Raw genomic sequence first — 26069 nt, 5'->3', positions numbered from 1 at the left:
GACAATATTTCTTCATCATAAAACATTTATTTTATTTCATAATTTATTATAAAGTTTACTACTACTACGTTCACTATCATTCAATTTAGAATTGTAGAAAAAAAGTTTTGACTTTCTAGTATTAATAATATTTGTAAAAGAGCATTTTCTTTAAGGTTTTTTTTAATGCAACCATTACGTAATCAACGCGCAAATGGGACTTAGAATCCTAAATCGAAAAAAAAGTTGGAAAAGTTAATGCTAACATGTAATGTATACTTATTTTTTTAACCAAATTGATGACCAGGATGGGCAATGGGAAGTATACTTATGTATTAAATTAGCGGGTTTCCCCTTGAATTTAAAGACTTTATTTATGTTCATAAGCGGTAAGTAAGAAAGAAACAGAATATCATCCTAATACCACTCTGGGACATATGTGAAGAAAAGGAGAACCCAATCGGTTCAGTAGTTATTGTTTATCCGATAGAAAAATATTATTGTCTTTATACAAAAGAATGGTATAATGCCAATATTATTTTTTGTTATTAGGTACTCTAAACAGTACGTAGATTATACTAAGTGAGTAAGAAATCAATATGTTTCAACACAGGGATCAAGGGAGGGTTAATTAGACTGTAAATTATACTTGTACCCAAAGTATTAAAACAATGTAATCTTACTCGTAGGCCCAAAAATTTGGGTACTTTTCTTGAATTGATATTTGTTGGTTCCAAACTAGCAGTGTCCAAACGTTTCATCTAATAATTTAAATCTACTGAAGTGAAGTGGTAATAATTATTGGGGATGTACCTCAATTTATCATCCTTTGGCTTATCCCTTAAGATCCCTGGTAGCAACAGCTTTTCCTAAGCTTTAAGCCCATCAGTCTTACATTTTATACTCTTACTAATATTTGTACTGTCAAGGAGGCGGTTGAAACTATGTGTTTTGATTAAATACCTGCAATTTAGATATATCTGTAGAAACTACCCGTGTTTACAGAATTATCGGCGTCTAATACGCGTCCTATTAACGTCCTAAAAATGGTAATTTATACTGTTATGTAAGGTGCATGATTTGGCTCATAATAAGTTCAATACCATGCTCAATTAGAAATTCAAGACTAAGTTCATGCATGGTGTCTGTTGGGTTTTACTAGTGATGAGACAAAAATTAAAGTTTTGCCCCCCTTAATTAGTATTGCACGTTCAGTCTGCGAGGCAAAAATGTTTTTTTTTTGTGTTTGTGTGTGTGTGTGTGGATATTGTGATCCTTGTTGTGGTTTAATCTCGTGTTTGATGTGGGGAAAAAAAGAGTTGCATTATCTTATGCAAGACTTTTTAAACTGGTGGAGCCAAATTTAATTATGTAGACTGGGAAAAGAACATATATTCATTAATTTATTGCATGTGAAGAATAACCTTAACAAAAATAGGAAAGGCCATCAATACCCTGTTTTACTACCGAGAGATATTAAGAAAAGGGATGACAATGAAGAAAAAATTTATTTACATCCTCAATGATAATATACAAGATTACCCTCTTTTTTTATATAAAAACTATTGACTGAAACGTTTAAATCCTACTAATTTTGCACTAACCAATCAAATTCAGCAATAGTACCCAAAGTTTTTAAGTCAACTAATAAGATAACGTTTTTATAAAACTTTGGGTACTAGTGTTATTAACAGCCTAATTTCCTGTTCCTTAAAATCGTAAGGTTCAAACATTACAACCTAAAAATTTCTTTTAATTTCTCATGCCTCTTTCCCTAAATGAATCTGGCTTAATTAATGTCAATTAGACTAATTCAAAGCGTTTGATATATGTTATACATTCATGTATATTGTGCACTTTGATATGTTGTGTTGATCCGTTTACACATTAATTTACATATAATAAGATAACTAGGAGTAACATGAGATATTTTGTTTTAATAAATATGTCATAGGAAAATATTTTACAACATAAAATGACGAATTTTAACTACAATAGTCGCCCCTTATTTATCCTATTAAGTAAAGTGATAATAAACTTAATTATTATTTCCGTTAGGATCAATTGATTCCAGGGGTTAAGTTTGTGTCCCTAGTAGGGTTGGCAATCCGAATCCAGAATCCGGAATCTGTCTTTTAATAGCGGATTCGGATTTTTAATTGTTAGGCTAAAATTAGCGTCTTGAGTTTTTTTTTAGTTCGAAAAAATATTTTTAAAGTTTTAACAAAGTTATTTTGGCCGCTGTAGGGTCTAGAAAGGAGAAAAGATACTTTGAAAATATGAAAAAACGCAGCTTTAGATTCTTCCCAGTACCCGGTAAAAAAAATTCCTTAATTTTTTTTAAAGCCTTTTAAAATATTGCTAGAACCCGTAATACGTCAAAAAATAAGAATAGGGAATCCGCAGAGAATCCGTTTTATTTTTGGACGGATTCTTGCAAGAACCCGAATCCGGTCCAAACATTAGACAGATTGCCAACCCTAGTCCCTACAGGCTAGGGGCACAGCCACTAGTAAAAATTAAATTAATATTATCTATTGATTTCAATTCTATACAACAGTTCTTGCAAACTTGTTTTATTGTTTATATAGCTAATAAAAAATCTTTGAATATTTTGTGTACAAAGAAAAAAAACAATTCAACGTGTTTTTACACGAGTTCTATTGAAGAGGTAAATTTCTCTTACCTCGCATATAAACTTCCTAAGTATTTGAACGCATACATTTTACTTACAATATTGAATTTTGATATTTACAAGAATAATGCATCATTTCGAACATTCTTTTTTTTTGTTGGACAAAAACCCAGTTTCCTTCTTATGTCTCTGGAATTCTCATTTATAATTAGAATTTAATTGTAACAAATATAAATGAAAGTTATTCGTGGTGTTTTCCCTAAAATTACCTTGTCGAGCACAGAAACATCCTCCTCCCTCCCCGGCCCCCCACTCCAACCTTAGTAGAAATAAATTAATAAGAAAGATGAGGAGGTAGTTTTTCGGTTTGTTTATTACTTTAGGTTATATTGGGTAGTTTTTAGCCACTTAGGGATAGGTCACCACAGGTATATGTTCCCGCAGGGGTTAGGCATATGGAAAGAATTTACCTCCCTCTTTTTAAATTTATTTCATTAAAAAACGGGGGGGGGGGGTTCAGAGCTCGATAGGTACTTTGAGGGAAAGCGCCCTTTGGTTTATTCTCTGTCCTTAATCTTGTATTGAGAAGCATAAAACTAGTTGTTTCACAAGTTGTTAGATTACACGAGATTTAGCAGAAAAGCAGGAATAGGTTCATTTTGGTTAAAATCTTTCTCTCAAGTGAAGGCTATGGTAAACCTTAATTAACCCAACTTATCCTATTAGATATGATATATCTTATTGAATTTTTAACAATTTTTCTTTAACAATACTTTAACGGGTCTTAATGTATAAGACAATGGTCAATAAATTGATACCTTTTCTGCCAATTAAAATTATTTCAATGTTGAATAGTTTGGACGCTACTACTTTTAACCCAACCAATTAAAATTGAATTAAAAGTTCTAAAAGTTTTTGAGCTAACGAATAAGATCACGTTGTTTTAAAACTTTACCAATAATACATCCCTTTAGAATATTATTTAACTTTGGTGCGGTGAACAGACGGATGGTTTCTAGTTAAAAGAGTAGTTGCGCTTCTAAAGATTATAAGTATTGTCTGTTTTGAAATATATTATACTAGCGGCTTCGCCCCTAGCCTAGAGGCTTTGCCCCCCAAGTAAAAGTAAAAAAAATTTGAGGGGGTGATTTATTTTGGGGGGGGAGTGTAGTCGACCCCCCTTTCTTAAGTTTAGTTTTAAAAAGAAAGGGGGGTAGTTTTCATTTTGGGGGGGGGGGTTGGGGGTGTCCATACCCCCACGAAAATAGTTAAAAACCATCACATTACCAGTAGGTATAATCATTGAAGAGTAGAGCCCAATCGACATCGTTCTACTTTGTATTATAGATTTATTTATGAATACTGAATTGTACAATGTACATTCATATATACATAGAAATAAATATTTTCGCAACATATTTCTGTTCTTTAGAATGTTTTACGTAAATGATATAATGAATATCAAGAAATAAGCTAATTTGATGATGTAAATTGATATACATACCCAATGATGATACACAAAATTACCCCTTTTCTAGATTACAATTACTAGTTGACACGTTAAGACACGCAAATTCATTAACCTAAAATTAACTTAAAGTCCCCAAAGTTGTTAAGGCAACAAATATGAAAATGTGTAATAAACAAACAGCCGTCCCTCCCTGGTAAAACCAAAATTGTTATTTTAATTTAAAACATGTTTAACATGGAAATGATCTGTACTTATGCCATTTAAACCATTTTATTTCTTAGGGTTGTTGTTGCTCTTCGCTTTATGAAATATAAAACTCTAGCATAAATATGAATTCCAAAAATAGATGAGGAATACAAATACATAATTATATTTTCATTTCCCTTTTAAAATGTATTCCGGTTAAACCCCTCCATCCGAATTGTGGACTATATCCCTCTCCCCCTGAGGTCCTTTATCATTTGTATGGACCTCTAACCCTTCGGGACTTTCAGATGCCTCACACCAAAGCTCAAAATATTTATAAATAATACTTTGTAATTGTTTGTTTGTGATAATGGATGTAGAATATACGTGAATATTATGACAGGGGAAAAATTGTAGTCAATTTAGCTTGCTAACATATACCTCATTTATTGGTTAGTTTGTTCATCCAGTTGAAAGGGAGGTGATTGGTTAAAGGGGTTGGTTGGGGGGTATTGTCATTTAAGCCCGCTGCAAGTCACTTTATTAGAATCTGAAAATCTGGTGTAAGATCCAAGTAAAATATCTATTTTAGTGATCCACTTTCAGTTTAAGGGAAACTGCCTGTTTCCTTTGCTCGAAAAATATGGAAATATGGATTTTTCCTGTAACTCAATATTATTTAGGATTTTCGAAATAACCGAAATAAATACCTACGTAATAATTTTAAGAGTAGCTTTTCTGAGAAAAACTCCTATACTTTTCTTCAATTTTAATCCATGGAAATTGTTTTGATGGTATATTGTATATCTATTCTGCTGGCGTTTTGATGACCTGCAAATAATGATACATTTGTCTCAACATTTAATGTTTGACTTGAAGGAAAAAAATTCTTGGGGGGCGGGGTCATATAATTTAAAAATACCTAATTTAAAAATGCCTAATTTTATAAATGTCTAATGTGACAAAACACCTAATTTATAAATACCTAATTTAAAAATGTCTAATTTGAAAATACCTAATTTTAAAAATGCCTAATGTGACAAAACACCTAATTCTAAAAATGTCTAATTTTATAAACACCTAACTATAAATACCTAAGTTTAAAAATACCTAATTTAAAAAAACCTAATTTAAAAAAACCTAATTCTAAGCATATCTTAAAACTGTTGTTGAATATATTAAACCGGCGGCTACGCCCCCTAGAGTCCTCTAGGAGCGATTGCTGTGCGGAGGGGAATTCATAAGTCTGAGGGGGGGGTTACGACCCCCCTCCAAAATTTCAAAATATAGTTTGAAATAGAAAACTGGACGTACGTACGGACGGACCGACCCTAATTATAGAAAAGCTTCACTTTTAAAAATAAAATTGTATGATTTGTTTGTGGCACCTCACATGAGCAGGGTTGTGCAAAACCCGGTTTTTTAAAAATACCCCAGGGCCGTGGGTAATAGGGGTTTTACCCGAGTTTTGGGGGTATTTTGGGGGTTTTGTTTTTTTTACTGTAAAAGCTAGAATAATATAAGATATTTAATTATCTATAATACAAAGTAGCTTGATTCTTGTCCCTCAAGATGCCAGTAACCACTGAACCGGTTGGATTCTACTTTTCTTTAAGCTATTTTCTTGAGGAAAGGAAAATGACCCCCAACCGCCCCCCAAAAAACAAAAAAAATCCCTTAATTTTGCTTAAGGCAGTTAATTGAAAAGGTTGCAAAAAATATTTCTTTTTTTAATTGCCTATTGGGGTAAAGCCCATAGATGTGAGGGGCGAAGCCATTAGTATAATATATGATAGATGAGTCTTTCTATGGCGCAGCAAGTTTCATAGTATTTTCACAGTAGCTTTTCTCTTATTTCTACCCCTGCGGGGTAATCATTACCTCTTAACTAACCTAACCTATAATACTCTATTAATAGCTACTATAAAAATAAAAAGAAAACCACTGTGCCATGATTCCAATTAGGTCCATTATTTTAATATTTAGAAACATGCTAGGACATAATTGAGTAATTCCTTTGTTAAATACATGCAAGTGGTCAATGAAAATATATTTTTTTATAAATAATGAAAAATAAAATGATTTTTTAAACAATTTTTGCTGTTTTGGAAAAAAACCCAAAAACCTAAAACTCCTTGGTTTTTTTAGGTGGGTTAAAGGGCAAAAAAAAACAGGTGGGTTTTGGGGTGGGTTTTTTGTCTGCCAACCCTGCACATGAGAAATAAATTAGTTAGTAAAATTAAAGGTTGCAGGACAAAGAAAATGAATTTTAATTTTTATTGGTTTCTTACCTAACCTAAGTAGCCGTAGCGTCGCTTTCTTTGGGGGTGATAGTTGACCTGACCATCCCCCATTTTAGTTCTAGTTTTATAAAGAAAGATTAAAGAAATATAAAAAACAGGGGGAGGGGGGGAATTTTTGAAAGGGCGATTTCTCATTGGAAGGTGTTGGTAACCTCCCCCAAAAGCGTTATAAACGAACTACGGAAAGCTCCATTGTAAAGATGAACCATATTGGTTCAATGACTATCGAGATCCTTCAGCCAATTGGATTAATGTTATCAAAATTTTAAGTATTTTAGTGAAAAAAATATAGATATTTTAGAATTAGGCATTGTTAAATTAGGCATTTAGATAGTTTAGAATTAGGTATTTTTAAATTAGGCGTTTTTAAAATTAGACATTTTTAAAATTAGGTATTTTTAGTTAGGCATTTTTAGTTAGGCGGTTTCAAATTAGGCATTTATAAATTAGGCATTTATAAATTAGGTGTTTTTAACGTAGGTGTTTTTAACATTAGGTATTTTTAAACTTAGGTGTTTTTAGTTAGGCATTTTTAGTTAGGCATTTTTAAATTAGGTGTTTTGTCCCCACTCCATATAAGAAGCTTTACTTTTATGGATATATATTTCGCTAGAAACGCACAGATATAAGACAGACATACTGTTACTTTTTTATATAGAAAGAGTTTCTTAGATTATCGTTTCTTTATTTTAGAATCCAAAATCTCCAAGGACTAATTTTAAAAAATCTTCGTAATTTTTACCTAATTAATATTTTTTTATTTTAAGGAAACTTTGTTCCACGATGAATGGGAAATCAAAGAATCTGGAATCTTAGCTCTTGGAGCTATCGGTAAGAATCTTTTATTTCAAGCTTACAATACTCTAGAGTAAGACATGTCTTTATGTCCATTTTTCAGCATTCTAGAGCGCAAGCTACTGTAGTTTAGCATGTAACTTAGTTAAGAGATCATAAAATCAAAGGTTCTAAGATCACTTACTCACGTTGTTAATAGTTAAATCTTCTATATTTTAATGATACCTAATGAAAATAATATGCATGTACTGTAAATATTTCCAATTATTTAGAGTGTTTATTAATTTCCAATTTTTTGTGACATTCTTAAACTAGGGATTTTCAGTATGTCAGGAATAGTAGGTTATGCTCATGATTGTTACCTTACATTTCAGTAAAAAACCGTCTAATGTGGCGAGAAAAGACAAAGAAATCGGCGTAAAACGGCTGTTTACGGCAAAATCTTCGCTTCCGCCGCCTCTACATTGAAGCAGCTGTAAATTTCAGTGCTGTAACACTTATTTTTGTTGATCCTTTGAGATTTAGGTTTGGTTTCAAAAAGTGTCCGCCTCCACTTTTGGGATTTGATGAAAGTACCCAAAATTTTTAAAGACAACGTATAAAAGAACGTGTTTATAAAACTTTGATTAAAAACATAATTTGTTCCTACTGTCTTGTGTCCCCGCCTTCCTTGGTTTTTGTTTTTCTGTTTGCCTCGCTACTTTTTGAACAGTATTGACCTTGTTAGAAATAGAAAAATACTCCTATTATGAAAGATTATTGATAATGGAAGTTTAAGTACACTTCGCATTTTATCATAAATAAATTTTTTGCAGCACAGATTCTCTATATTTAGAGCATCATCTACATTTACTGTAGCAATATAGCATCTAATTCTAGTTGCACTTTATTCTAAAGGGTAGATGCAGAAAATTAGCCTAAAACCATCCCTAAAGCTTCCCTAAAATGGAGACTCAATTGCGCACTTATTAAGAACAGTTTGACTTGATAAGTGCATTTGACTAAACGGTTACACACAACTTTGCGGAAAGCAGGGATGGCAAAATAAAAACCACGTGGTTTTAATCAAGTGGTTTAAACCAAAAAAAAAAAGCTAAAAAAACCAAAAAAACCAAGGTGGGATGGTTTAAATGGTTTTTTTAATACAAAGGCCTATCTTTCCAGTTATATCCTTATAATAAAGTAACAGGATGTTTGTATGTGTGTTTGTATGTTTGTACCAAAGGATCTCGCTAACCGCTGAACCGATTGGGTTCTCCTTAACAGGGTGGCTTCTCATAGGTCCCGGGAAGGTTTATAACTATTTTCTTTGGGGGTGAGACACCCCCAACCCCCCCTCCGAAAAAATTTTTTTAAAAACTTTTTAACTAAATTTAAAAATGAGGGGGGGGGGGGCAACCCCCCCCCCCCCCCAAAAAAAAAAAATGTTCGCCCCCCCAAAAAAATTTTTTTTTTACTTTTTCTTACAAAATATAAAATAAAAAATTCAATTATTAAATTCGACTCTCTCCTCCTCAAGTGCCCATAGAGGCCTCTAGGGGCCTAGTCGCTAGTATTTTTATAATGTAAAAAATACAGTCAAAAACATAAATACCTAATTCAAAATTCTTTTAATAGTTTAAATCTTTATACTAAAGGGGTAGTTTCACGAAATGCATTTTAACTTAATTTAGTGAACCGCATATTTTTTCTTAGTTAATGGGGTAAACTACATTTAAATAGCATATATTTGAAATAAATTCAATTTTCTACCACGTAGTTTTTAAAATATCAAGACCTGAAAATTGTCTTTTTGTGATATATGAAATTTAAAAAGACGATTTTCAAGTTTTGATATTTCAAAAACTATGTGGTAGAAAATTGAAATTTTTTCAAATATATGCCATATAAATGTAGTTTAACCATTTAACCAGGATAAAATATGCGGTTCACTAAATTAAGTTCAAATGCATTTCGTGAAACTACCCCTTTATACTAAATTAGAATACTTTAATTTGGATATTATTGAAAAAAAACAAAAAAATTATTTAAAAAAAACAAAAAAACCTGGTTTTTATTAATAAAAACAAATAAAAACCGGTTTAAACCAAATAAACCACACTGGTTTGATCTTTTTTAAAAAAAAACCTGTTTTTTTCCCATCTCTGACGGAAAGTACTCGAAAAAATGACCCACTGTCATTTTATTAATTGTCTCTTGCTTTTACATATGTGGCAATTCTTATTTTAACATTTATTTGATGTCTGTATTTAGTCTTGGTATGTATCTTGTATATTCTCTAAACAAATGAATGTTATGACTAAAAACAGATCAATGTTATGTTTAAATTATACTGTGAAGTACTGTTAAACTTTACTTAAATAAATATCAAGTTTTTGAAATAGCGCGCAATTGTCTTTGTCCTGTAAAGAAATAAAGAAAGGTACTATAAAATGGGTTTTTATTCCTAGAACAATGATAAAAACAGTAATCAAATAGGTAAAACAATTCCAAATTGAAAAAGTACATTTTTTAGGTATGTTATATAGTTAACTTTTTATAATAGGAACTCTTTTTTGATAAAAATATCCCTCAAACAGGATTTTACGTATAAGGGGGGGGGGGGGGTAATGCAACCATCTCGTAATCAATGATTAAATGGCACTTAGAATTCGAATTTTTCATGAGTAATCCTTGGTAGGTCTATTTTCCCTAAATCGAACAAAAACTTGGAAAAGTAACGGCTGGCAGCTCAGCCGTTTATCCGTTTTTTGCCTATTTTTAGGGCAAATTCATCATTAATTACGTGGGAATCAACTTCTTCAAACATATTTTTGGTTTAATTCATGTTAAATAACAGCAATAACTGTTTTTTCTAGTAACAACAGCTACCGGCTAGAACCGTTTGATAAGGATTTTTGAGCGACAACAAGTATTATGTGGAGATAGGTTTCGTGACTAATTTGCTCTTAAGATAGCCAAAAAATGGCAAAACTGCTATTATTTTATTTTAATATCGGCTACAAAAAGTTGTTGATACGATGCGATAAATATCTTCTCTATTTCAGCTGAAGGATGCATGGGAGGAATGATCCAACATTTACCAGAACTAATTCCATTTCTCATCAACTGTTTGAGCAACCCCAAGGCTTTGGTTAGGTCCATCACCTGTTGGACCTTATCTAGGTAGGATTTTCGAGTTGTATTTCATCATGTTTTTATTAGTAATATCAACTATTTAAGCAACCCCAAGGTTTTGGTTAGGTCAATCACCTGTAAGACCTTGGCTTATCTAGGTAGGATTTTCGAGTGATTTCATCATATATTTATTAGTAATATCAACCAACCTCAAGGGTCTGGTTAGATCAATCACCTGTTGGACCTTATCTAGGTAGGTTTATCTGGTTGTGTTTCATACTTATACATGTAGACAGCAACCTTAAGGGTCTGGTTAGGTCAATCACCTGTTGGGCTTTATCTAGGTAGGTTTATCTGGTTGTGTTTCATATTTCTACATGTAGATAGCAACCTCAAGGGTCTGGTTAGGTCAATCACCTGTTGGGCTTTATCTAGGTAGGTTTATCTGGTTGTGTTTCATATTTATACATGTCACTGTGGGCTACAATTGAATCAAGACAAAAGTAAGTGCCGAGCCCTGGGACCTATGTAGGGTGAAAATATACATAAATCCTTGATGATTCCAGGTGGAGACAAAATATTTTAGCGGGGTCTTTTGGTTTTTTTTTCAATTTAAAGTTCTGAAAAAAAATTGAAAAAAATATGAAAATCTTTAATAAAAAACAAACAAAAAATAATTTTTAATATTTTTTTATATTTAAAGATACAAACAACTTATATAAATACTATAAGCTTTAAAAAAATCACAATTTTCAAATTTAGACTTTCAATATAAAGATTTGTAGAAAAAACCTAACAACAAATTCTAACATATTTCTGATCAACATAGCAATAAAACGTCTTTTGCAAAATCTTTATCATCAAAAATAAATAGCACTTACTAAAGATTTTTTTCCATTTAAACTTATACTTTTCACATTATATAACTTTAAAGATTGATTTTTTTAAAAGAAAGGTTGCGTGATTTTTTTATTCATAATTAATTGCCTAATTTTGAGATTCAGATAAAAAACTTTACTACTTTATATTAATGGATAATCTTCTAGCAGCGGCTATGCCTCTAGAGGCATATGAGGCCCTTGGGTTGGGGGGGAAGTTGAACCCCCCTTACAATTACAGTTTTTTTTAAAGAATAAGTCAAAAACATTTATTTTGATTCTCTTGGGATAGTGATGGTACCCTTTCCTAAAATAGTTATAAACCTTACCAGGACATATGAAAAGCTACCATGTAAAGGAGAACCATAGTTCACAAAGACTCACATAGAACCTGTTAATTTATTATAAAGATACATATATACACAGAAACTCTACAATCAGAGTATGTCTGTTTGTTCATCCGTCTGTATAAAAATAATACAGAATATATTTATTTTGCTATATTTAATTCAACAACTATATTTTTATTTTAGGCTTAAAAAGAAAAAAAATTTTGTGTGTTGTGGTCCTTTTTTAAGGGGCGATTTCTCTTCTCTTTCTCAAAAAAAGTTATAAACCTTCCAAGGACCAATGAGAAGCTACATAGTAAAGTAAAAAAAGAACCATATCAGTTCTTAAGCATCAGAAAGATGGACAAACAGACATCAATCTATTTTGTATCATAAATAGTGCTTTAAAGCAGGGAGAGAAATATCATCTGGGAAAAAAAAAATTTTCCTATCGTTTAAAAGTTATATCCCTGTATAAAAAAGATAGGATGTCCGTGTGTTTTTTCTGTCTGTGCCTAAAGTTCTTGCTAACCGCTGGACCAATTTGGTTCTTCTTTATTGACCTATCTTTTTTACTGATAATAGGATCAACATATTAAGAAGTAGTTTAGTGTCTATTAATCCTTATATAAAAGTAACAGTTTCTGTGTCTGTCTGTTTGTGTGTGTGTGTATGTGTGTGAGGGTGTCTGTCGGTAACGAAGATTCTTTGTAACCGCTTAACTGATATAGTTCTTCTTGGTTCAAGTTTTTCATGGTCCTGAGAAGTTTTGAGTTTAGTTCCTACCCAACATTTAAAAAAAAACTTTTTCTTTTACATACTAAAACTGAAAGTAGGGGAGGGGTCAACTTCCCCCCACTTATCAAGGGCCCCTAGATGCCTCTAGGGGCAAAACCGCTAGTGACAAAATAATTTTTATCTTGAATTATGATTAAATTGTTCTTTTTCCATTTAATAAAATATAATTGTAATTATCAACCTCAAAGAATATCCAGAATTAGGTAATTGAATTTAACAAGGGAAAAAGACAACATCCATAATTAGTGAAGCTCTTAAGTTTAAAAGAATACAAATAAAGAAAATAGCAAGTGTAACATACAGATACAAAAATATATTAATCAGAGCGAGATGGGACAATGGGCTGTTTATTAGACTAGTCCCCATAGTTTAATATAAGAATTTGTTATTCGTTGGCTTAACTACTTAGGGGACCTGTTGCGATTTTTGTTTGGTTGGATTATTAAATTAAGTGCCCAACATTTCAACCATTAACTGAAACATACAGAAGGGTTATCCATGTATCATATTTGGGAATGTAAATCAATTTAGCGGTCATTGTCTTATCCCTTTAGATCCCTGAATAGTAATTAACAATGATCAATGGTTCTTTTTTTTCTATGTAGCTTCTCATTGGTTCTTGGAAGGTTTATAACTTATTTTGGGAGGGTACCTCCACCATCCTAGGAGAAATCAACCCCTAACAAAAGACCTCATTTCACCCACAAAAAATAACTTTTTCTTATTAAGTCAAAAATAAAAATCTAGTTGTAGAATTCAACCACTTCTTCCCCTCTCAAGTGCCCCTAAAGGCCTCTAGGGGCGTAGCCGCTAGTACCAAATAAATATATTCTGTAATGTTTTTATACAGACGGATGAACAAACAGACATACTCTGATTGTAGAGTTTCTGTGTATATATGTATCTTTATAATAAAGTAACACGTTCTGTGTGAGTCTTTGTGCACCAAGGGATCTCACTAACCACTGAACCAATATGGTTCTCCTTTACATGGTAGCTTCTTATATGTCCTGGTAAGGTTTATTACTATTTTGGGGAAGGGTGCCATCACTATCCCAAGAGAATCAACTCTCCAAAATAAATGTTTTTAACTTTTTAATAAAAAAAAAACTGTAATTGTAAGGGGGGGTTCGTCTTCCCCCCAACCTAAGGGTCCCTATATGCCTTTAGAGGCGTAGCCGCTGCTAGTAGAGTATCCAATGATATAAAGCAGTAAGGTTTTTTATCTGAATCTCAAAATTAGGCAATTAATTATGAATAAAAAATCACGCAACCTTTCTTTTGAAAAAAATCAATCTTTAAAGTTAATTAATGTGAAAAGTATAAGTTTAAATGAAAAAAAAGTCCTTAGTAAGTTCTATTTATTTTTGATGATAAAGATTTTGCAAAAGACGTTTTATTGCTATGTTGATCAGAAATATGTTAGAATTTGTTGTTAGGTTTTTTCTACAAATCTTTATATTGAAAGTCTAAATTTGAAAATTGTGATTTTTTTAAAGCTTATAGTATTTATATAAGTTGTTTGTATCTTTAAATAAAAAAAAATATTAAAAATTATTTTTTGTTAGTTTTTTATTAAAGATTTTCATATTTTTTTCAATTTTTTTTCAGAACTTTAAATTGAAAAAAAACAAAAGACCCCGCTAAAATATTTTGTCTCCACCTGGAATCATCAAGGATTTATGTATATTTTCACCCTACATAGGTCCCAGGGCTCGGCACTTATCTTTGTCTTGATTCAATTGTAGCCCACAGTGATGTAGACAACAACCTCAAGGGTCTGGTTAGGTCAATCACCTGTTGTTGGACCTTATCTAGATAGGATTATCTGGTTGTGTTTCATATTTATACAAGTAGATAGCAACCTTAAGGTTTGGTTAGGTCAAACACCTGTTGGACCTTTCACCTTATCTAGGTAGGATTATCTAGTGTTTCATATTTAGTAATCCTAATGCTTTGGTTAGGTCTATAACTTTAACTAGTAGTTTTCTTACTTAAGAAGTTTCTGGTATTATTTTATCTCTATAATTTCATGTTAATTGTGATATATTTTATGCAGAAATTACTCTTTAGTTAGGTAAAAAAAATGTTTGACTATTAGGTAGGCTTTTAAATGTTATTTCGACACTAGTTTTATTTTTTTAATTCTGATTTGCACGCTTATCTAACAAGATATTATCTTATGCAATTTTATATGTTCAAATAAGATATGGATCTTAAAACCTATCAAAAGGTAAACAATGATTGTTATCATCATATGAATAATCAAGCTAATGTATCATGTAGGTGTTAAAAGGTGTCCCATAGTGTAGTGGTTAGCGCACTACGCTGTGGTTGGGTGAAACCGAGTTCAAGTCCCCACATAGACTTTGCACTTGGTTGACAAATGCTGTCGCAATTTGTCAGATTATGATCACACAACCTTCCCTAAGATGCCCTAGGGTTGTAAGGGGGGAGATTTGTAGGAAGTTAGGATTCTACCAATCATGCAGCTCAAACCATGCTTTCCCTCGTCCATGCTCCTCGTATGAGAGTGCCATTAATTAGGGTGGCTTAATATGGAACACCTGCCAAAACTCTAGGCCAGGGTGATGTAATAATTGAGTAGCTTCCACGAGAATTGCGGGTCAGCTTGTAATGTAACATAAAATACAATCAGCTGTGCGCGAAGCTTATCAATCTAAGATTGGCCAAAGGATTCTCACTTCCAGTCTCCGTGTGCATCTGAGTCCTAACTTCAGAGAATCATGGCTACAACAACAACATGTAGGTGTTAAGAAAAATAATAGACATGAAAACAAATTAGTCATACTAATATTATGCTCATATTAAGATTTAGATTATTATGAAGGATTCTAAGTTTATGTTGACGTCATGTTACAATTTGCATTTTTAAAATCTTAACTATTATGTTATAAACATAGTTAATTCAAATTATTAGCTGAGATTTATAATTTACCTAATGCTTGTACTCCATATTCTTTTTTATCTATCCATCTTGCTATCTAGATAATATCACTTGGTTTGTCAACCTACCACTTGATATCTTTACTTTCTATCCTTGCTATCCTTCTATACATCCTTGATATCCAGCTACTCTCAGTATCTCAATAGGTTTTTCAATCTACCACTTGATATCTTTACCTCCTATTGTTGATATCCTTCTATCTATCCTTGATATCTAGCTACTCTCGGTATCTCACTTGGTTTGTCAAATTACCACTTGATATCTTTACTTTCTATCCTTGATATCCTTCTATATATCCTTGATATCTAGCTACTCTCGGTATCTCACTTGGTTTGTCAACCTACCACTTGATATCTTTACCTCCAGTCCTTGATATTTTTCTATATATCCTTGATATCTAGCTACTCTCGATATCTCACTTGGTTTGTCAACCCACTATTGATATCTTTACTTCCCATCCTTGATATCCTTCTATATATCCTTGACAATTGGCTACTCTAGGTATCTTACTTGGTTTGTCAACCTACCACTAGATATCTTTACTTTCTATCCTTGATATCTTTTTATATAACCTTGATGTCTAGCTATTCTTAGTATCTCACTTGGTTTGTCAACTTACCACTTGATATCTTCACTTGCTATCATTCTATCCTTTCTATCTAGCTACTCCCAGTATCTCACATGGATTGTGAAACTACCACTTGATATCCTATTTTCTCTGTTTTAATTTCTGTACTTTTTTGCTATCCAGTTATTATATCTAGTTATGCTAAAATACCACAATATATCTAGGTGTCTTTTCTATCTATCTTGGTATCTAGGTATTCTCACTGGGTATGCCAGCAGCCCCACGACCAATACCTGAAGCCCTTGATGTCTGAGCTGCTGAAGAGAATCCTGGACCCGAACAAAAGGGTGCAGGAGGCGGCCTGCTCTGCATTCGCCACTCTAGAGGAAGAAGCTTGCACGGTAAGATAGTTGTGCAATAAATGTGCATCTATACTTTTTTTTATAATTCTCTACTTTTCACTGTGAAGAATAGTTGTGTATCGCATCGTATTTTACATCAACGCTGATAGGAAGAAGAATTTTTGGATCATGGAAAGAAAACAAAGTCATTCCTAATTAGGACAGAAGTCACTGGAAATTGGTCTAAGGAAGGCTACTTATGTCCTTCATCTAACAAAATCTAACTTAAGGGAGGTGACTTATGTCCTTTGTCTGACAAATTCTTACATTAGGAAGGCTGCTTATGTCCTTCATGTTGCAAAACTTAGCTTTTCTGTCCTTCACATAGCAAAACCTCACAAAACATAGCATGTCTGTCCTTCACATAGCAAATTCTTGCAAAACATAGCAAATTCTTGCAAAACATAGCAAATTCTTGCAAAACATAGCATTTCTGTCCTTCACATAGCAAATTCTTGCAAAAAATAGCAAATTCTTGCAAAACATAGCATTTCTGTCCTTCACATAGCAAAATCTTGCAAAACATAGCAAAATCTTGCAAAACATAGCAAAATCTTGCAAAACATAGCAAATTCTTGCAAAACATAGCATTTCTGTCCTTCACATAGCAAATTCTTGCAAAACATAGCAAATTCTTGCAAAACATAGTATTTCTGTCCTTCACATAGCAAAATCTCACAAAACATAGGTTTTTCTGACTTTTTTCTAACAGGAGATCAGAACTAAATCAGAACACACATAACATGAGTTTTTACATAGTACATTAAGATTATCAATTAAGCATTGAACTCTGCATAAATTATGATAATTTATTATTATTACCCCCCCCCCCCCCCATTTGAAATTTACCCCTGCCAACAGATTTCATGGAGGTTAATTAACCCCCCCCCCCCCATGAAATCTGTTGGCAGGGGTAAATTTTAAATGGGGGGGGGGTAATAATAATAAATTATCATAATTTATGCAGAGTTATATGCATAATTGATAATCTGAATGTACTATGTAAAAACTCTTGTTATGTGTGTTCTGATTTAGTTCTGATCTCCTGTTAGAAAAAGGTCAGAAAAACCTATGTTTTGTGAGATTTTGCTATGTGAAGGACCAAAAAGCTATGTTTTGCAATATTTTGCAATGTGAAGGACAGAAATGCTATGTTTTGCAAGAATTTGCTATGTTTTGCAAGAATTTGCTATGTGAAGGACAGAAATGATATGTTTTGCAAGAATTTGCTATGTTTTGCAAGAATTTGCTATGTTTTGCAAGAATTTGCTATGTGAAAGACAGAAATGCTATGTTTTGCAAGAATTTGCTATGTTTTGCAAGAATTTGCTATGTGAAAGACAGAAATGCTATGTTTTGCAAGAATTTGCTATGTTTTGCAAGAATTTGCTATTTTTTGCAAGAATTTGCTATGTGAAGGACAGAAATGCTATGTTTTGCAAGAATTTGCTATGTTTTGCAAGAATTTGCTATGTTTTGCAAGAATTTGCTATGTTTTGCAAGAATTTGCTATGTTTTGCAAGAATTTGCTATGTTTTGCAAGAATTTGCTATGTTTTGCAAGAATTTGCTATGTTTTGCAAGAATTTGCTATGTTTTGCAAGAATTTGCTATGTTTTGCAAGAATTTGCTATGTTTTGCAAGAATTTGCTATTTTTTGCAAGAATTTGCTATGTGAAGGACAGAAATGCTATGTTTTGCAAGAATTTGCTATGTTTTGCAAGAATTTGCTATGTTTTGCAAGAATTTGCTATGTTTTGCAAGAATTTGCTATGTTTTGCAAGAATTTGCTATGTTTTGCAAGAATTTGCTATGTTTTGCAAGAATTTGCTATGTGAAGGACAGAAATGCTATGTTAAGGACCAAAAAGCTAGGTTTTGTTTGGTGAAGGGAGGCTACTTATGTCCTCCATCTTGCAAAATCTTTGTTAAGGGAGACAAGTTATGCCCTTCATCTAACAAATTCTCACATAAGGGAAGCTACTTATGTCATTCCTAGGAAGGTGACTTCTGTCCTAATTAAGGAATGACTTTGTTTTCTTTCCATGATCCGAATTTTTTTTTCGCCCCCCCCCCAAAATTTTTTTAAAATTTTTCTTTTAAAATCTAAAATAAGAAATTGAATTATTAAATTCGACTCTCTCCTCTTCAAGTGCCTCTAGGGGCGTAGCCGCTAGTCTTTAATATTACAGTAACTCCAAAACAAATATCAAATAAGATTAGACTCTCCATTATGTAGAATTTCGTGAAGTAGCTGTGCTGCATGAATTGTCAGAAAACTGAATGTAAATATTTTGTAGGAACTTGTGCCGTATCTTGGATTTATCCTGGAGACCTTGGTGTACGCCTTCAACAAGTACCAGCATAAGAACCTCTTGATTCTCTACGATGCTATTGGTAAACATTTTTGCAGTCTCCATTGTCACCTATTCGAGCTCAGAAACCCCACCCCCTTATTTTAAAATAGATTGAAAATAAGTTTTCACATAATTTTTTTTTGTGTATGTTAGGTCAGGTAAGTTTATATTGTATTAAATATAGGAAAGACACAGAGTTAAGGCCTTCTGTAGGGATAAGGCAATAGGCATAAAACATGTAACCCTTCCCCCTAAAAAAATAATGTGGGGTTTAGGCACTCTTAGGGAAAGCAGCGTTTTTAAAGAATTGATAAAAATGGTCATAATTAATAGGTACCTATAGGTTTTGTCAGAATTTAAAAAAAAATTTTATCCATGTAAAGCTTAATCCTTAAATATGCGACGATTTATAGCTGACTCATAATACGAATGAAATGGGAAAAATATGCCCTTACTTAACAGTCTACAATTTCAACCAATAAGATCTCGTGTATGTTCCTTTAGTATTGTCCTATTGGTAGAATCATACAATATGTCTCTTGACTCTATTCTTCATACAAACCGAAATATTAAAATTACATATTTTTTGTTTAGAACAATTTTGAAAACATATTACAACTATTTCTTATTTAAAATCTAATATTTGATTTTTCATGCAGGAACATTGGCAGATAGTGTTGGAGTACATCTGAATAAACCTGAATACATAAATCTTATCATGCCTCCTCTCATTCAAAAATGGAATATGTTAAAGGTATAAATAAATATTAAATATATCAAGGGATGAGTAGATGGATAAACAAATATTTAAACAAGGAATTGGATATTAGTTATTTCTCGTATCGTATTATAAACGGCTTTCCGCGGATATAGAATGTACAATTATAGTTTTTTTAGCCCCGTGGTGCCGAAGGCACCGGCTAAAAAAACTAGTTTTAATCTTGTGATTGTACATTTCTATATTCGTAGAAAACTGGATATAATACGATGCTAGACATAGTTTTTTCGTATGGATGAGAACCGGTTCCTATCCACCGGATTCGAATGAATACGAGAAAATATATTACCTAGATAAATAGATTGACAGAAAGATGCAATGACAGAATATGTTCATATACAAGTCATATCATACCCCCTATTAAAATATGAAATAGAATAAGTTAAATGTAAAAATATAAAGAAAAATTATACAGAATACTTTTTAAAATGCAAGTCATTCATTTTTAATAGCGAAACGATTCTATAAATCGATATGTCCGACCGTTAAAAATGATATGGGGGAAACTTGATTTTCAGCTGTGGTATAAAGGGAGATGTATGTTGTGCTAAAATTCCGCAAAGGTGTGAGTTTTAAGGCTTAAAAACCAGTAGTTGAACGATAATATTCACTAAATAAATATGTTTATTCCATATTGGAAAAAACTATAGACAAATTTTTTTTTTATTAAAGCAAACATAAATTTTATCGTTCTACTACTGTTTTTTAAGCCTTAAAACTCACATCTTTGCGGAATTTTAGCACAACCTACAACTCCCTTTAAGACCCACGACCGTGGCTCAACACGTAGCGCATCCGCTCGTCGTCGGGAAGGTGTTAGGTTCGAATCTCGGTCCGACACCGCGTCATAACTAAAGACGTTAAAAATGGTTCCTACTGCTGCTATGTCAGGTGCGCGACATGAATAGTTAGAGTAGGGGGAATGCCTTGGCCCAAAACAGGCGCAACTCACTACCATGCACAGTTAGGACTTCTCAGACAAAGGTCGTGCAATCAAAGGGTTGGTTGTCTGATGGGCAAATGGATGCTTTACACCGCAATCATAGGGCTTAGGGCTGACAACCCTATCCCATATCCATAAAAAGCCACATTGTTACAGAAACACTGACAAATTGTCAGCGGCCTATACTCCCCCTTGTGGAGTGAAAAGGGCTTGTTACTGTTACTTATACTACTGTTTTAAAAACTTAAAACTCACACCTTTACGGAATTTTAGCACAACTTACCTCCCCCTTTGTTAGGAATATTCCCGATACAAAAGCGCAACTAGAATCTTTTCTTTGGACCGTCAGTCTGTCGGTCAAGCTTTAAAAGACAAATATTTTTTTTACATAAAATGTTTCCTGATTTTCTACTTCCTATTTTTTATGACTACTGATCATCTGTTCTCATCCTCCTTGTTTATGTAAAGAATATGCTTTTATCTGATGCATGTATGAATAAATACATAAGTAAGTAAGAAGAAAAAAACAGTCTTGATTGACATTTGAATATTTTAAATTAACTGAAGAATAAATTTGGGTGTAAGTATGAATATATCTTTTTTTGTGGAAATAAATTTTATACACACTTTAAGATCAAAATATTAACATTTTTTGTGTAAAAATTTTAGTAAGTGTTTAATTAAAAGGTTTTATCGAGTGGGTGTAGTACTTGATAATAAAACATTAAAAAATTTGTTCAATAATTAATTTTCTTTTGTTCGAAAGTACTAAAAAATATTTCTAGCGCCTAAATATTTTAGCCAAGGATAACTTGGATATTTCCATCCATTTATCAGAATTAAAACCGTACCTAGCCAGATTGGAAACGTAAACTTGTTCAAAAGCAGAACCACTTTTTGCGTCTTAACTAGAGTAGACCCAATTTAAGTATCCAATGCTATGTTAATTGCGTTACTTTCCGCGGATATAGAATGTACAATTATAAGATAAAAACCAGTTTTTAGCCCGGAGGTGCCGAAGGAACGGGCTAAACAAAATGGTTTTAATCTTTTGATTGTACATTTTTATATTCGTAGAAAGCTGGATATTATACGATGCTAGACATAGTTTTTTTCGTATGGATGAGAACCGGGCCCTATCCACCAGATTCGTATGAATACGAGAAAAATATATAAAAAAAATGGATATTGAAATAAAAGTTTCTTATCTAGGTAATTAATTTCCTAAAAAAATTAATTACTTCGCCCACCTTCCCGGATTTTTGCAATCATTCACTTGAAACTAGAAATGTAGATAATACGCTTCTCTTCAACTCTGGTATATTGTTAGAAATCAAAGTTCTTTAGTTGAAATTTGGTTAGTTTTAGAGTAGCTCCATTGTAATTAGATAAAAAAGGGAATTATCCTTATAATAAAGTGTGGCTGTGTGTACTGAAGCTTCTCGCTAACCACTGATCCGATAAGGTTCTCCTTTTAGTGTAGCTTTTCATAGGTCCTGTGAAAGTTATTTTTGGGAGGGTACCACCACCCTCCCAATAGAAACTAAATCGCAAATAAAAACAAAACAAAACAATCATAACTAACCCCATCTAGCGGCGATTTTTTTTTATAAACACCTGATCTTAATATACATTGAAAAGAAAACATTTTAAACACCTCTTAAAGCCTTTAATTTATAATTTGTCTGCTTTTAAATGAGTTTTTTTAAAGCGAATTAATACAGTCGTAATAAATATTTTTTCTTTAGGATGAGGACAAAGATCTATTCCCACTTCTTGAATGCTTATCCAGGTAAATAATATTAAATTTGAGTATTTGTTTCAGGGGCTTTGTTGTTATTGTCGAAGGGGATGATGTTTTCCAATAACCATCTTTCATTTAAAATGTATATCGAGTAGTGCCTTTCCCCCCTTTTGAGGAAGTAAATCGAAAAAAGTGGGAAGGGGGGTCTTGTGCTCGACTGGGCACTTTGAGGGAAACCTACAGCTTTTTAGCTCTTCATTACATTGTGATTTCAATACACCAAATGCATCATACTAAAAAGATGTTTTGATACAATCTAAAGGAATTGTTTTTGTTGTTTGTTAGTATATTTAGATTAAGATTATTAGTTGAAAAGTTTGGACACTAGTATGTAATTAACCAATAAAAGATTCATAATAGTGAATTAGATAACGTGGTTTTAATACTTTAGTCTAATGTCTAATGTCCCATTCCTTCCTGAGTTCAACAATCTTGGGGTTTAAAATAAAAGTATTTCTTTATAATCAAGTGTTGCTACTGCACTGCAAGACGGATTCCTACCCTATTGTGACAACGTATTCAAACGCTGTGTTTCCTTGGTTGAGCAGACCCTGAACCAGAATGTTGCTTACTTGCAAAACCAACAACAATTTGACCAACCAGATAAGGTATGACACTTTAATTACTTAGTTTATTACCTCATTGGGGTGGGATTCTACTTTGATTTCAAGTGATCATATACATAAACCAAGGGCATATTAAGACTGTAAATGGGATACAATACTCTAACGCCATCTTTAGAATATTAAGTATTATCCAACTGACAACCAACCCTTTGATTGCCAAGGCATCCCCTTACTTTAACAATATATGTCACTTGCCAGACAAAGTTGCTGTAATTACCATTTTCAAAATAGTTAAATAGCGACAAACAAATTATAATCAATTAATCTTTTTCATTAGGAAATGTGTGCGTAAAGTTTTTTGTATGTGATTAAACTTTTACACAAAAAATTAAACCTAATGATCTAGATTATTTTTTTAATGTATTTGTTCTTGTTTATCTTCGTTAAGTGTGTCAGTACAGATATAATATCTTTACCAATAATTTCTTAAGTATTACTTAGTACCTTCTGTATCCAATTCGATAGTGCATTGAAGGATGGTGATTCATACTCAAAATGTGTTCGATAAAGCTTCGTTTTCCTCATTATGTATGTGTATGTAATGAGCATTTTATTTGAATATCTTAAACGACCAAGCTAATATTGCTTGATTCTCTTCTACAAGAGATGTAATTGATAATGAATTTATTTTTTTTTGAAATATATTTAACTAGCGGCTACGCCCCTAGAGGCCTCTAGGGGGCACTTGAGGAGGAGAGAGTCGAATTTAATAACCCAATTTCTTATTTTAGATTTTAAAAGAAAAATTTTTTAAAATTTTTTTTCGGGGGGGGGGGGGTTTCATTTTTTGGGGGGGTTGGGTGTGTCCCACCCCCCAAGAAAATAGTTATAAACCTTCACGGGACCTATGAGAAGCTACCCTGTTAAGGAGAACCCGATCGGTTCAGTTGTTAGCGAGATCCTTCGGTACAGACACACAGACTCACAGACAAACAGACATCCTGTTACTTTAGTATAAGGACTAGCGGCTACGCTCCTAGAGGCCTCTAGGGGCAACTTGATGTGGAGAGAGTCAAATTTAAACCCAATTTCTTATTTTAAATTTTTTTTTTTTGGGGGGGGGGGTGCCCCCCTCCCTCATTTTCAATTTAATTTTAAAAAAAAAATTTTGGGGGGGGGAGATTTTTCATTTTTTGGGGGGGTTGGGGGTGTCCCACCCCCCAAAAAATAGTTATAAACCTTCCCGGGACCCATGAGAAGCTACCCTGTTAAGGAGAACCTGATCGGTTCAGCGGTTAGCGAGATCCTTTGGTACAGACACACAGACATCCTGTTACTTTAGTATAAGGATTATGAAGCAGCAGTAGTTACTAATGTTATGGTTAAGATAGATTTATATTTTATAACTGTTAAAAGTGATTTTATTTGAATACATGCGTTGGTAATTTACACATTTATTTATTTTCCAATTTTCAGTTACATTTTACTATAAAGAGGATCATTTTTTTGCGTATTTTCCATAAAGTTGTGTGGAAGCGTTTAGTCAAAGTCACTTGTTAAATCAAACCTTTCTTCTTAATTTTGACCAAATGTATATATATTTTTATTGGTCAAAATTAAGAACAGTTAGACTTAATAAGCGCGTTTGACTTAACGCTAACACTCAACTTTACGGAAAATACGCGAAAATAATGACCCTTTTTGTTTTCCACAAAAATAATGTACCTTGCTGTTTTAGGTTTTTAATTATGAAAATGTTTTTTTTTGCACAATTTATTATATACTTATGGCCGTTGAAGATGTTTAAAACCTTATTAACTCAAGTATAATGATTAACTTTATATTAAAAGATTTTGTATGTGCGATAAAAAATTAATCAAATCAAACAAAAACCTTTTAGATTATCTCACTAAATAACCTTTATTATAAATGCTAAGAAAAGTTTAAAATAATTATCTTTTTTTTAGGATTTCATGATCGTAGCTTTGGATCTTTTATCTGGCCTTGCTGAGGGGTTAAAGTCTCACATAGAGGGGCTTGTCTCTTCTAGTAACCTTATCCTTCTTCTTTACTCGTGTATCCAGGTATGGTATATAGATAGATAGATAGATATACATAGTTACATATAGAGGAACTTGTATCTTCTAGTAACCTTATCCTTCTTCTTTACTCGTGTATCCAGGTATGGTATATATATAGATAGATAGATATACATAGTTACATATAGAGGAACTTGTATCTTCTAGTAACCTTATCCTTCTTCTTTACTCGTGTATCCAGGTATGGTATATAGGTAGATACCTATATATACATAGTTACATATATTGGAACTTGCATCTTCTAGAAACCTTATCCTTCTTCTTTACTCGTGTATCCAGGTATGGTATATAGATAGATAGATAGATAGATAGATATACATAGTTACATATAGAGGAACTTGTATCTTCTAGTAACCTTATCCTTCTTCTTTACTCGTGTATCCAGGTACATAGATATTTACAGATACATATAGATGGGTTTGTTTCTTTTAGTAATATTTATTTGTGATTTTAGGTAATTTTAAACATAAGTTTCGGTATGGTTAACAAATACTTCCTATTTAAATTCAAGTCCTTGGTTAGTTTTAGGCTATTTATCGCACCTTCCATCTGGATAGGAATACATAGCTCTATGTGCTAGGGGCGTATCCGCTAGTACTAATAAATAGCAAATGATAGAAGTGCGAGGCTTAACACATCAAATTTTATCTATAATTTAATTTCAAGAGCATACTACCGGAAAAACTTGATTGAAGAAACATGAACTTATTTTTTCTAATCAATTTATTTGATTAGGAAGACATTATAATCTTATTATCCTTCAAATGATTCCTCATATTATTATTATTATTATTATATTTTTATTCCTCATATTTAATGATTAAAAAATTTTTACATTTATTTCTAGTTTATTCCAGCTTAATAATATAGTTTTATTAACACGTACTTGATAGCGACTGTTAAAATAAAATTCTTGGCCCTGATTCCAATTTTTTAAAAAGAGGCCAGTTAATCAAACCAATTTATTTACGATTTCGTGGGCAATTTTCTATAAAAAAAATACTTTATTTCTTGGTATAGCACGTATAATAAGATCTTTCGGTACACAATCCTGTAATGGATGTATTATCACTTTCATCTTACACAAGATTTTCAT

At 32.4% G+C, this 26069-nt stretch overlaps 1 protein-coding gene across 50 annotated transcripts in view; it reads left to right on the top strand.

Annotated features, from left to right (window-relative positions):
- Positions 1 to 26069, top strand: part of Tnpo (transportin 1) — a 69665-nt gene that overhangs the window by 27553 nt on the left and 16043 nt on the right. For all 50 annotated transcript variants that reach the window (XM_080169519.1, XM_080169528.1, XM_080169557.1 and 47 more), the window contains exons 15-22: positions 7342 to 7405; positions 10417 to 10534; positions 16281 to 16428; positions 18727 to 18823; positions 19443 to 19537; positions 22253 to 22296; positions 22778 to 22916; positions 24842 to 24958. In XM_080169519.1, coding sequence (XP_080025645.1) covers positions 7342 to 7405; positions 10417 to 10534; positions 16281 to 16428; positions 18727 to 18823; positions 19443 to 19537; positions 22253 to 22296; positions 22778 to 22916; positions 24842 to 24958 — 822 coding nt within the window. The remainder of the gene's footprint in view (positions 1 to 7341; positions 7406 to 10416; positions 10535 to 16280; positions 16429 to 18726; positions 18824 to 19442; positions 19538 to 22252; positions 22297 to 22777; positions 22917 to 24841; positions 24959 to 26069) is intronic.

Source organism: Acartia tonsa, chromosome 8 (genome assembly GCF_053477335.1).
Source record: "Acartia tonsa isolate MP-2025a chromosome 8, ASM5347733v1, whole genome shotgun sequence".
In the NCBI taxonomy this organism is placed as follows: Eukaryota; Metazoa; Arthropoda; class Copepoda; order Calanoida; family Acartiidae; genus Acartia; species Acartia tonsa.
This window is presented reverse-complemented; position numbering and strand designations above follow the sequence as displayed.